This window comes from Etheostoma spectabile, chromosome 1 (assembly GCF_008692095.1).
Source record: "Etheostoma spectabile isolate EspeVRDwgs_2016 chromosome 1, UIUC_Espe_1.0, whole genome shotgun sequence".
Lineage (NCBI taxonomy): Eukaryota > Metazoa > Chordata > Actinopteri > Perciformes > Percidae > Etheostoma > Etheostoma spectabile.
In genome coordinates this window covers 7,449,913-7,464,227 of record NC_045733.1, presented here as the reverse complement: position 1 = coordinate 7,464,227, position 14,315 = coordinate 7,449,913, and the positions used below count along the sequence as shown (strand labels likewise).

Genomic DNA, 14,315 nt, shown 5'->3' with positions numbered 1-14,315 from the left:
TACTCCAGACTATGTTGGTACCTAATTCCTCAGACATAGTTCAGAGTTCAAATGCAAAAAGGACTATAGATTGAGCTTATACTTTACGATTAAATCTACATTAAAGTACACATGGTTGGTATTTCATAGGCTGATTCAAGTCTCTCTCAATCTCTGGACTCAGTATATTATAAATTGACAATTTTAAGTCAACAAAGAAGAATACATACAGTATATGTCACTCCACCTGTACACCATTTTTAAATGCACAGATCTCATTGCTTGCAGCTAAATGACACTTTCTCAATATTTTACATAAAAAGTAGACAATGAGGCTCTCAGTGACCTTGCCCCTTGCTAACAGCCATCAAGTGTCATTATCATAGTTAATTTCCCACACATTACCTGGATGAACAATAGCCCATGGCCTCAGGGGGTGAGTGTATTACTCACCCTAATGCCCAGCTCCACATTTTCTCCCCCGTACACCTCCATCCCCTCATCCAGCAAACCAATCTCCTCAAAGTACAGCCTATCCACCACAAAGCAGCCAATCAGGGCCGGGCTCCTGGAGGGATGAAAGATGATAAACATCAGTTTTGTTTGTCTTTTGTAGGTTAGCTAAGTTAGCTTGGCACAGTTGCTATAGTAACAGCAGGGAAAAGAAGAGAAATGTGACCTTGCAAAACATAGCCTATAATTTGTTCATGAATGCTGTATTAATTACCCTTTTAGCAGGGTTGACATTTGTAATTTAATTCCAGATAAAAATATCATATAATCATATTATTTGATTTAGGCTATCAAGACATGTTGTGTTCACTTACTGGATTGGTGCACTCTTGTTGCCCTTGTGCCACCAGGACCTTGGTGGGTTGAGGTAGCGGCACCACAGCTCCCAGTCAAAGCCCTGGGCAGACAGCGGATACTCTTCAATCTCAAACGTGTCGTACTTGATGTTATCAAACGATGGGGAGATTATGCGGGTTCTGTCTTCTTTAATTCGCTGCAGAATGGGTTCAGCCCTTTAAATATGAAAGAAAAAGTCATTTTACAGAGTATTTGTTTTGACAGGATTTTCTCCATTCCCTTTGTGATCATGCCTGTCATGTAAAGGCCCTTAAAAAAACAGAGAAAAACTTTTTCATTAAAAATTCCATCCAATGTACTAGTCTCCCAAACCAATATTTCCCATCTAATAAATTGATAGCATCTTTCTTAATCAAAATATGAACCAATAAAACATTTAAACACTACAAAAATATACCCAATACATTTAAAAGGTAATTCAATGTACATGTGGAAAAAACAATCAAAGGGATTCATGATCCCCCTCTAAACACATGGCAGACATGTATGACAAGGCAGTGTGTGATGTTTTTGCCATGAGGTAATTCATTTAAAAGAATGCAATAGTAAGTTGTGAAGCAGTAGTTCTACATTCTGGGATATACAGTGATTTAGTTACTTGTTGGGAGTTAAATAAGAAAATTCACTGATATCACAGTTAAATAAGAGCCATGCTAGCTCTTCTCCCAGTTTCCAGTCTTTATGCTAAGATACTTGGCTGCATGCTATATCCTTAGTTTTGGCAATACAGCAAATAAGCAAATTCCCCAAAAAATATTAAATTATTGCTTGAATAAGTTGATGTCTGGAACAAGAAAGCAGATTGCAGCAGTTTACACATTTAAAATTAGATAATTGTAAAATGAGGAATTAAACCTGGCTCAATAATAGTAAAAGTTTCTCATTACAGACTTGTGCAGTTCTCTAGTGGAGTATGAATATGGTAGATAAGTGTACTCAAGGGGATGTCAAATCACACTGTTGTTGATGTATTCACATGATGTATTTACAGTATCCATACTGTAAATGCCCATTTTAAAATGAAAAAGAAAGAAAGACTGTAGCCAGGCTACAGTCTTCTTCTTCTTTTAAAATGAGTAATTTTTTGATACCCACACAGTGATATGACTCAATTGCGTATGTTGAGCTGTGCCATCGTCATGCTGCACTTGTTGCGAGTGACTCACCAGCCACGTTGAACTCCACGTGGGCATCAAACAGGGCAACAACTGGGGCAGTGGCAACCCTCCACCCACTCACTCTGGACCGGATCAGACCCTCCTGCTTGGCATGACGCACCATCTTGATGAATCCTGGATGCTGGCTGTTAGTCTCCGACACAAAATTCTGCAGCTTCCTCCTTAGCTCATCTGTTCCCCACACCACACCACACACACACACACACACACACCACACACACCCCACACACCACACACACACACACACACACACACACACACCCCACAACACACACACACCACACACACACACCACACACACACACCACACACAACACACCACACACACCACACACACACACACACACACACCACACACACACACACCACACACACACACACACACACAAAATCAGTAAGAGTTTTTTAAGATCCCGTATGAGACAGGTGTGCAAATTTCCACCCACAAGACGTCGTCATGTCCTCCTCCAGTGTGCAGTATTTCATGGTAGGAGGCCAAAAGTACTCGCTGCTTCACTGCTTTGATCACTGGACCAAAGAGACAGCAGCTTGAGCCAGCACTGCAAAACTCCATGGGGCTTACGAGTCATAACGGAATTTTGCAATTTACCACCGTTATTACCTGAGGTATATATTTTATAATGAGTCATACCCTGTTGGATGAAAGAGTCAGTGCTACTATATGAAAATAATCATAGTTCTCCCGACAAGTTATGAGTGGTAGCATGAACTGAATAAACATGGAAGGAGTCTCTGTCTGTCTGTATGTACAGAATGTATGCATGTATGTCTGTCCTTTAGTTTTCTCAACAACCATCTGATTGACTTCACACTTAAAAGGTGTATTGCTGAGGACCCAAGGAAGTGCAGTGTTGAGTGCCAGCTCTTGAGATCTACGGGTCATATTTATTAGATGTGGGTAATATAGTGGGTAGTGGGTACATGTACTGTAGTGTATTGAGAGGGGACCCCTATTAACTGTTACATCGGCAAATGGCATGCTGGGTACAGCTCGCTCTCTGTCACTCGCTAAAGTACATTCAAAAACAGATGAAGAAAGAGAGACCGGAGATGTTACATAGAAGCAACGCACACATACACACAAAGGTGCTTTTCTCTTGACAATTGTGCATAAAGTTGGCTTTTTGTGGGTTGAGTTGGGTTTGTGTGGTTGATTAGTGGAACGGCTCAAACACGCATGCCTCATGCCTCTTTTGCTCCTGGAATGCCGGCATGCTATGTGAGATCACACACGGGGCAACATTATGCCACCTTTGCTTGGTTCTGCGTTAAGAAACCAAGCCAAGCTAAGCTTTCACTTCTAACTGCCGGTACCTTTTGAGTCTGAAGGGAATGGGGAGCGGCTGCAAGCAGACAGAAAGCGGCTGCCGTGAAGTCATGCTGTGTCTGGCTTCTTTCTTGCAGGATGAGTCAATTTTAAAAGTTGAAAAACACTTTGATTTTCCAAACCAACAAAACTTTAAAAAAGAACTTCTGTTGAAGTAGTTCATCTGATCATTTAGTTTTCAAAAGGCATTGGCTGTATTTTTTAGGTATATATTTGTATCTCTCAACTGCACAAAATATGCAGCACTTTTTTGACAAACACCGACACATTCTGTACAGTCCCATTACAAACTTGGCACAGGAACATCCTGCTTGAGCAATTTATTTGTTTACTGAAGTTTTTTAAATATTTTTTGGCAGCTTTATTTTCTCTTTCTTTGCAAACACCTGACAACTATTCGCTGTAAAAAGGCCTCACAGCACATTTTAATTGGTGCCTCCACTACAGTGAATATCAATATAAAATTCCCAAAAAATTATAGGAATTATGTCACCCTCATTTCAGCAATCCCTTAAGAGGTTAGGAAAGTAGTAATTATCTTCACCCTTATGTGGAATGTCAGGTTAGTTCACAGCTCTTGCTAATGTTTTGTTTATAATCTTTTCTTCTAACATCCACACTGACTAAAAACACATCTTTTTAAAATGGCTTATTCTCTTTGATCACTGTATGTATGTTGACATCAATAGCTGGTCAGATTTCTTTTTCCTTTTAGGAAATATTATTATATCTTTTTTAATTAGTACATTGTTTTTGTCTTGTAAGGTGACACGGTTTTTGTCTTTGAAATGTGTCTATAAATAAAACGTATTATTAATATTATTATTATTAACGTACAGGTATGAACAAGCAACAGCATTGCCAGAGGAGACAAGCTGTACTTTACGTCACATTCCCATATAAAAGCATGTACTGTAAATATAGATAAACTGCCTACGGTATCCTGATTCAATAAAACGTTTGTAAAGTTATGTTTTTTTTCCTGGAATATGAAAAAAATAGCAACACAAAGCAACTCAATTAAAAATCAAAATAGTACTGCCCACTATGAATGAGTCATGTGTAATTACATTATCGAATGAACACCATTTAGATTTTGTATGTCAACGACTATAATCAACGATTATTATTATGTTTCATTGTGTGTCTCCCTTAGTCGGGACAAATGTGTTGAATGCATCTACTTGCAGCAATACAAACAAAATGAAGACCCACTTATAAAAGCATTGCTCCACAGAGCTACTAAAGCCGCCTACACACGATCAGAAGTAAACACGCGAGCTAGGGTGCAAAGCATATTGCAGGCACAGAGGCAAAGTGCAGAGCAGGTACACGTCATCATTGCTTCTGGCTTTGGTTGCGCCTTGAAAGGTCAGCGGCAATATGGACAAAGTTGAAATTATTTTAACTTTGAGTGCAATGCCGAGCGAAGATTTTGAGCAGTGTGCCACGCCAAGGTTAGCGCTTCCTCCACGTTGTCTTCACCGCTCTTCCCATAGGAAAACAGAGGTTTTACAGCGGATCATGTGTAAGCTGCTTAATGGTCAAACATTCCACACGGTATCTTTAAATTATAGCAAAGTCTTACTTTTGCCCAAAGCACCGCAGATACCAAAAGTTTTGAATTTGTTAAATTACCTCAATTTGTTTAAACTGTTCCTCAGGCAAGAATTGACCTCATAAGTCAGCTGGGGAAATTAATGCAGACATTTATAAAAAATAAATTAGGGTCTTAGTGTTTCACTCATCCTTATAGTGGATGCAGCTGGTCCATATAACTTAGAGAGATGCTGATATCTTTTACCAGGAGCAGAATATTACTCACACTATACACACCACATGTAACATGAAATTATATGGTACATTTGAAGTATGATAATATCTTATTCAGCAGAGCCTATGGGGGTCGTCTGTTTTTTTCCTGGTTCATCGCAATCAGCAGAACAGAATCGTTTGGGCTGTGTGAAGTGTGTGACACAAGGCCTCGCCCCCTTGCCAACAGAAATCAGCTGATGATTGATGGCCAACAGTCATCAATCTTTCAGGATACTAAAACTCTGCCTGAAAGCAATAGGCTTTGGGATGAACTTGGACTGTAACAACAAGCAAACAGGTTTCTAACATCAACATATTAAAAATGTTCAAAGGTTTTTCTCAAAAAATAAAAAGCAAAGCTAAAGATGAGCTGCTAAAAAGTAAATATGCCATTTTGCTCATCTCTATTCTATCCTCAGTACTAAAAAAAAGTAACAATACTATAGACATACTCCATTACAAGTAAAAGTCCTGCATTTAACATTGTACTGTAGTAAAAGTAGAAAAGAATCAGCATCAAAATAGACATAAAGTACCAAACGTAAAAGCATTAAATCATGCAGAAATGCACATTTAAGAATAAGGTGTATTATATTACTGCAGCTGGTAAAGGTGGGGCTAATTTAAATTACTTTCAATTAATTTAAACACATATACATATATGAATATAAATATATATAACAAATATATTTATCTGTTATTGAATATTGTACGTTCTCTTCATGCATGTTCAAACTAAACACCATTTACTACACATGCGTTATTGCTTGCACAGCAGATGGCAAATTGGCATGGATACAGGACTCACAGTAGCTGTGTAGTTTGCACTACACCACTTGGCAATTTCTCACTACACAACTCTGTGGTTGTTAAAATCTCTGTTTGAAATATCCAACTGATACTCGCTCTTTCTCCAAGTTTTCACCAGTCTTTTATCCAATCTTGGGTTCAATCCTTCGCCCTCACATACTGTATATGCAAGACTCCTTGGTATTATGATTTAAGTTAAAGTATGGAATCATAAGTCTTCTGACAGCTTCTCTGATAAGTGAGCCCTCCTCAAAAGCCCACTCGTAGAAAGACAAGCCTTTCTCGGGCCACAGCTTGGGACATTATCCAATTAAGGAGGAATCAGCTAGGTCAATTTGCCCTTCTCTCCCTTGAGGGCAACACACCCTTCTGCATGCTAATGTCTCTCGGAGGTGAGCTGTGACAGTGGCAGATGACTAATGTAAAGCTTGGATGCCTAGGAGGGGATCTGTGGAAGATGACCCCTTCAACAATCTTAGCAGAATCATGGGTCAACAGACTAACGACATTCAACACAGATAAGATTCACAGCCATGGTGATAATGATAACACCGGGCCTATCAGACAGTGTGACAGACTGCTCAGGCAAACAGGGTAAAATGCCATCAGTAAAATGTCAATGCGTGACTTGGGTCCCTGAAGGAGCTAAAGGCAACGGCTCCCTAGCTCTCATTTACGTGATGAAATATGAATGTTTATGGGGTCTTTATGAGAAGCAAACTTTTGGGTTTTCAACTTTACATTTTTTAACAGATAACTTTGGATATAGTCAACTTTCTGGTCAACATTAACCAGGGGGAGAGTCACAATCTTATTGCAGTGTGTTGAGATAAGTTCCCATGCCAAATTATAGTGATCAGGCTTTAGTTAAGGCAATGCTACATGTTTTGCATTATTGACTTTGGTAAACATATTCTTCCCAATGCCAGTGTTTCCTGTGTTGATTGCCCCTAATAGCTGTCCTTGTTTCCAGCAGCACAGTCCATTTAAAAGTGTATTGCCCATAAATGACCTTGGCACAGTATCATTACCTTTTTATAGCCTGCTTTCTTCCTTTGTAATGTAGTTAACTCTTACACTGTTACACAAATTACCACGTCCACTTTTCACAAGCTACTTTAAGTCTATTGCTCGTGCCTTACATGGCCGACTCAAGTAACCCATCAGTGATCTCACATATCAGTCATCTCAGTAATAAGTGAACAGAGCTCAGTAGTTTAGTTATACATGGTCATCATGTAATGGATATCTTCCCTACCTGATACTGTTTGCACTACATCAAATGCATGCAGATGTAAGAATTAGGGTTTCAAATGCAGACAAGATATACAAACACTTTATCACCTTGCTGGATTGTTATCTGCTTCGGGGCATGTTTTCTTGCTTTGCAGCTAATCAGTGTTATTCATTTAAATCCAGTGAACACAACACTTTATTAAAAACATGAAAGGAAGCCAGAGTAGCAGTTAAAATCAAAGACACAGATTTCTTCACAAATGAGGCCTCTTTCAAAGCTATAGTTTTTATTAATACTGTTTTGTCACAGTGTCACTATATACTAACAAACATAAATAAAAAATTGAAATAAAACAAAAACATGTCCCTCTGCCTCATCCTGGTGCTGTTAAAGGCATAAGGAAAACCACCAATCAGAGCCGAGGAGTCTCTAACGCAGTTTTAACGGCTGCTCCTGAACTGCAATCAAACTGAAAAACTATGACGCACTGCATGTGATACAAGAATTTGTTACGGCATTAGTATGATCGCAGTTCCCGAGCAGTCATTGACACTGCGTTAGAAACTCCTCAGCTTTGATTTTTTTTTTTTTTATCTTAATCCCTTTCACTCTTGTTTTTGGTTTTGTAAAAGCTAAACAAAGACACCACCCCCAAAACTCTTTAAATGCAGAGTATCACTCGCACTGCAGCCCCATGCACACCACCATATCATGTTAGAAAAACCAAAGCCTGACATGCCCGCTGTGCCTAGTTATGGTTGCTAAGCTACCATAACTCGCTGTTTAGGGGAGGGGTTTAACAAGAGGTCAATTGCTGTAATATATAATGATGCTGCTTACTGTTATTGCTGTTGTCGTCCACCAGGATGATCTCTTTGAGAAGGTAGGAGGGCGTTCTGTTGATGGCAGAGTGAATTGACCGCAGGATGACGGAAAAGGCTTCATTCACAAAAATGAACACAATGCTCACTTGAGGGAGGTTTAAAGGATAAGTGAGGTTTCTGCACCTGTGGAGGACAAATAAGAAAACCCTTGGTGAGGCAATGTTTTGACCTGTCCAAAGGATTACCAGATATATTTGGCATTGATTCCTAAAGAGCAGAGTAATGGCAGACCTCATGCCCACCCAGCTACTTTGCTGACAATTTCAGGACCCTATTTTCATGAATCAAGGTATAAATGTAGGAACTAGCACCAACAACCATTAAAGTACAACTGCAATAGTGGTGCACCTGCAATGCAGTTTGAGCCGTATAAGAAGAAAAAATAATTGGTTGTGTGGTAAGGTGTGACATCAATCTAGCCTATCTCTTTTCCTATTAAAATATTGTTATCTGCCACCATATGCTGACATTTTAACTGTGAATAAGAAGTCAAGCCTCTTCTCCCAAAAGAAACTGAAACGGATGACTGTTTCCAGGAAGCTGTAAAAATATGACTATACTGTTACAGTTAATATCCCTTTTAGTTTAATCAAGGTTTTTAAAATTAAAATCTAAATCATTATGTTTTCTGTGTGTAATGACACAAATGCGTAAGAAGGCATTTATGACCTCAATAACAGTATGTAGTTTATTGTAACATTATATTTGGCAAGCTCTCCTCTCAATCATTTAGGTGAATTGTGTCATCTTACCTGTTTCAAATTTTCAATTTGACAAAATCCCATCATCGTTACCACATCACGCTGCCAAAAGCCTGTTTTATCACAGAATGGCGTAGCTCGGGCAATGCTTTTGTGTGTAATTTATTCCCCAAAACAGTTTTGGATGAGTGTACAGAGCCAGTAGGAGTGGGAATGCTCTCGAGGGAGTCTATTGATGTGCAGTGGAGAAAATGCCCTGAAGGTCTTTTAGCTGTGTAAACTTTCACACCAGGACGTCACCTTGTGCACTCCTGTCACATGTAAACATAAAAGCTGTGCTGAAAACAGAGTCACAGCCAACCAATGGGGTGTGAGTACATTCCTGGAAAGATGATGTGTTTGCAGGATTCCTTTTTGTCCAGCACTTAATCAAAGTGACCACAGTGCACACATACTGTAACTGCACAAGGCTTTGTAAATGTATTTGTCCCTTAATTTACATGTTGCATATGGAAACATGTACTTTGTCCTGCCGCCTTCAGATGGCCATAGGGGTTTGAGACAGATATTGATACACTAAGAGTCACCCCTTAATCAAGCCTATGACGTGTAAGAGCTTTCTAAGCGGCAGCATTGGGCTGAATGCTGTAGGCAGATTGGTTTTCAATTATAGGCAATTAGGTGTTAGGAGTGGAAACAACAATGTGTTTTTCACTGTGGCAAGTGCCTGAGGAATTCCTTTGTTTATTACTGAAAATAAAAGAAAGAAAAGGAAACCCAATCTTTTTTTTTTGGACTGTTGGTCAGACAAAACAAGCTATTTGAACATGAAACCTTGGTCTCTGGTAAATAAAATAAGGTAAGTTTTTACAATTCTAAAAAACTATTCTTTGCCATTTTAAAAACAAAATCGATTAACAGTGAAAAAACAGGCAGATTAATCTATAACTGTAATTGCTAGTTGCAGCACTGAGACGATGCAAATTTGTTAGCTGTCAGAGATTTTGCCATACTGTTTACACTGTGGTGGCTCAATGGGTTTGGCCACCATGGGCAATGTTGCAAATTACTGAGCAGAACTGATGTTTGTCAATACTGGATTTTTACAAGATTTCTACTGATGACAATTTCAAAGTATGTTGACTACTTTGGACCAGCCTGAAATGTCTCAACAGCTGACGTTAGCATTTAGCTTAAAGCACAGCCTCACAGTGCTTCTAGCATGGCTATAGATTCTTACGATTATTTATCAATGTTATGTAGTACCTTGATTGTTCCGGTTTAAATTTGCTGCATTATCATAATCTATTGCTATCACATTGCAACATGGCATACTGTTATGGAGGAATTAACCTTATTGCTGAGTACTATGTGGAGGCACACACATATTAGTTGATACCACTGTGTTTTAACGCTGTCATAATACAATAGTACTGAAAAGAACTATTTCTTTGCAAAAGTTGCAAGTATTGAGAAAGGTCTGTTTGCAAACAACTGCCACTTTTACAGCAAAATATGTGGACAAAATACAAGAAAACAACAGCAACATAAAGAATATAGTCAGACATGGGATACTTTATAAATCTATATCAACAAGTAGCACCTAGTGTGTAGGGTGATAGTATGTAAAAATGTTTTGTTGTTTTGCTTGAGCACAATTCTACCTGCTGTCTTACCCATCAGGCCTGAGGTCTGGTATTGGTCTGTCTAAAGAGAGACGATCACTGAGGTAGCCGTTATATCCATAGTACTGGAACATCTTCAATGCCACACGCCGGTTGTCCGGGCCGAGCTCCTGACCCCAGTGAGCGAACAGCGATGAGTCAGAGAATGATGTGTCCGTCTGACCGTCCTTTCCCCTCCCTGGAGTCTCTAGGAGGTACAGGAGGACAAATAGCATGGGTATTTGTCTAGGCCACAGCTTGTGAGCAGTGGGATGAGGTTGTGCATAAGGTGATGTTTAAGAAATGTAGAAAAATGATAGCGCTAATATAATCACTGTGATAAATGCTACTTTCCCTTGTGATGTGATGTATGTTAGCAGGTGAAGGTTGGGCTGTTATTTCCAGAGACAGATTGGTCATCCTTCAAAAGAAACACCGGGAGTTAAAACTGTCCACATAATAAGGAGGTCTGGTGTCCTTAAAAAGAGATTCAATCCCTACCAGCCAAGAAGTTTGGTAGCTAACCTTGCTCTTTGACCTATGCAGTGAGGAGAAAGTGAAACTAATTTCCCTACAGTATTGCTAGAGCAACACACATAAGCTTCCTTTAATAATTCATCAAGTTGTAATGTGTGATAATCTTTGGAGTAAGTGAACTTTCTCTGGGAGTGTTTTTTGCACAACAGAAGATTGCAGTAGAACGACTTTGTGTTTGAAGGGCTGAAACCTGAGGGGTTCAAAATGATTGCTGTCCTGACTCATTTTATAACTGAGCAGCACTGACAGTACTGAGAGTAGAAAGACATCTAACAAACACACATTTAGTGTGACAAACAGTATATTACTGCTTGTGGTCCTTGTTGACAGACTAAGTTCACGTCCAGACTCCATAAAACAGTGGTGGCATCTGTTAAATATTCTGTCCTGCTTCCAAGAGATTTTAATGCACTTCAGAGGCAAACTTCTGAATGTGCTTAACAGTCAGGGGGCTTTACCCACAGCCGAGTGATTTAAATGCAAAAACTAAGTAAAATAAATAAATAAATAAATAAATACAGTATATAAAGGGAATTGAAATGAAGTGATATCATCTTAAATAATATACAATACATTTCCCAACTGCACTTGTATGATTGCAGTATGTAGATTTAAAATCTCAGTGATTACATCTTCTTTTGCACCGTAATTAAAAACGTGTACAAAACATACTGTATGTTTCAGGTTTGTCATTTAAAGCTGGAGTGTGGAACATTTGTCTCCCCTTTCTTACAGCGAGAGTAATTACACTAACACTGTTGATGCATGCTTATGACCGTATGCCTGCATGTGATCTCTCAAACCGTCCTTGTCGTGAATTGCAGTTTTTTGTTGTTGTTCTCTTTACTTTAATCCGTCCTCTGATCACAGAGTTTATAGAACATCCACTCCAGAAACTTTTCTTGGATGATTCTTAATTAGGATTGTTCACCATACTAAAGCTGCTTCCTTTTTTAAACTTATTTGAGACATTTATACAACACCTTTACAATGCCTACAACTTGTTAGATTGTGATAACAATTTAAAAAAAAAAAAAAAAAGTCAAAGTGCTCGTTATGATTTTGGCTTTTACCCCTTTCCTTTATTGTCTTATACATCTTTTCTGTGCATGTTTATAAAGTGAAAAAGCACAAAGTCCATCTCCAACAGAAAACAATGTTCTCAAACTGCTCCAAACAGCTCTATTGTAGCCCAGCCTTTACTTCCATAACAAAGGTGTGTCACTTTGTAACACATGATATAGTGCTTGCATAGCTGCTAGAGTGGCATGCCCTCATACTCTGCTTCTGAGTAGTTAGTAGTCCTTACCTAGCTACTGCGCATCTGCGACTCCCAACAAAGATGGAACAGAAAAGAGATGTCTCACTTTGAAGCTAAAACAGAGTTCAACACAGAGGAGGAAAGAGGAGCTGCAGCAATGAGAAGAATTCCAGTCGATTCCTACACATAGCTATGTTTGTAAATTTGGAGTGCTGTCAGTAGAGAGAAAAACGAAAACATTCGGTGCTACCTACACCGTGTTATCCTCCTGCTAGAGTAAGCCCCCAACAGGCTTAAACAGGGCAAGTTTTAAACATGTTTTTAGCCTCTTAACATGTTCAAAATTTCATTAAAAGTGCCTACGCGTGCAAAGTGATTCCTTCCGAGTGAAAACAGTGAGACTGACTGCTGCACATGTGACAGAAATGCATGAAAGTTGGGCTAATTCAGATATGTTTAGTTCCTGTGTTGAGACGGCAGTTAGTGCTAAGGGACCGTCTACAAACAACACAGAAAAGAGATGAAAAATATGCAAATATGTAGGCTACCAATTTAATGATTAAATAAGGTAGTGTCTCCAAACTTACCTCATTTATAACTTGTCTCCTGCTAGTTGTACTACAGCACTTACTTTACAAAAATAAGCATATCTTTTTTTTTTGAAAATGTGTTTGTATCTCTTTTCTGTGTTGTAGTTTGTAGACAGTACCAAACCACTCCATACAGTATCAACACCGGAACTAAACAGAGCTGAAAAACTTTCATGCATTTCTGTCACATCTACAGCAGTCAGATTCACTGTGTTCACTTGTAAGGAATCACTTTACATGGGTAGGCACCTTTAATGACATTTTGAACATGTTAATAGGCTAAAAACATGTTTAAAACTTGCCCTGTTGGTTGCCTACTCTAGCAGGAGGATGACACGGTGTAGGGAGCACCGATTGTTTTTGTTTTTCTCTCTACTGACAACACTTCAAATTTACAAACAACAGAGCTACGTGTTGAACTCAAATGGAATTCTCCTTTAACATGACATGATTCTTTTTTTTAAATTATTATTTATTATTTTGGAAGAAACGAGGGTCTGCGTTTAAAAACGTTGGCTCGCAGCTGCAGATTCCGCTGCATATCTCTTCAAGTTTAGCCTAACTGAACATCCAGTTTAACTGCGACAAGTTGCTCTTCTTTTAATAAAGATCTCATCAAGGAAAAACATGCTGTATTTTTGTATGTTCATTGCATTTTTAATTTATAAAAAGTTAAATAAATAATTAATTTTAATATAAAAATATTAATGATTAATTGATAGTCAATGGTTAATTCTCCCCACGATCGACTAAGAAAATGTATTCAAATGCCCATCCCTAATATGAGCATTTTAAATAAAAGAGTTGTGGGTATACGTTTAAAAAAAAAATGTTGTTTGTACACATTTATAGACATCCCTCCCCTTCCCGCCCCCTTTGGTTTTGGCTGGTTGACTTAAAACGCATCACTTCCAGTGTGCTAGCGCAGGAATGTCTCCACAACCACAACAACTTGAGTATACTGAGGAATACAGAGAGCTTTCCCTGCATCAATAGTTTAGATCAGCATTGGGTGAACTCGTTTGCCAAGGGCTTGAATGGAACAGATGTTACATTCTCCAGCTTTAATACAGCCATTTCATTCACTTCTAGTACCTGTTTGAACAATATGCAAAGGCTCCAAAGTGTGCTGCAGTCAGGTCTGAATATTGCAAAGCTTATTTAACAGCACAGTGATATCTATGATCTGTGAAAATATGAGGGGGGGTTGGGGGTTGGGGGTTGAGTAGCTGGTGGTGGCAACCCAGTGAATACGACAAATCTGGAATATAATTTACATGATAATAATGTCCTTAATCGAAAAGGACTAAATTCCATGTCATGGACAATAACTGCATATTGTTAATTAAAATGTTCTAATTCGCAGGAAATGAAAGCTAATGAAAATTGGTGCTAGTATCATACTGTATGTTAATAATTTCATTAAGAAAGAAGGCAGCAG

The 14,315-nt window shown here is 38.7% G+C and overlaps 1 protein-coding gene across 1 annotated transcript in view; it reads right to left on the bottom strand.

The window, feature by feature from the left end:
• Nucleotides 1–14,315, bottom strand: part of galnt18b (UDP-N-acetyl-alpha-D-galactosamine:polypeptide N-acetylgalactosaminyltransferase 18b) — a 79,967-nt gene that overhangs the window by 29,986 nt on the left and 35,666 nt on the right. Inside the window, exons 2-6 of the mRNA XM_032514605.1 lie at nt 10,499–10,694; nt 8,078–8,244; nt 2,012–2,198; nt 807–1,004; nt 433–547 (exon numbers count right to left, since the gene is read on the bottom strand). Of these exons, the coding sequence (XP_032370496.1) occupies nt 433–547; nt 807–1,004; nt 2,012–2,198; nt 8,078–8,244; nt 10,499–10,694 (863 nt within the window). The remainder of the gene's footprint in view (nt 1–432; nt 548–806; nt 1,005–2,011; nt 2,199–8,077; nt 8,245–10,498; nt 10,695–14,315) is intronic.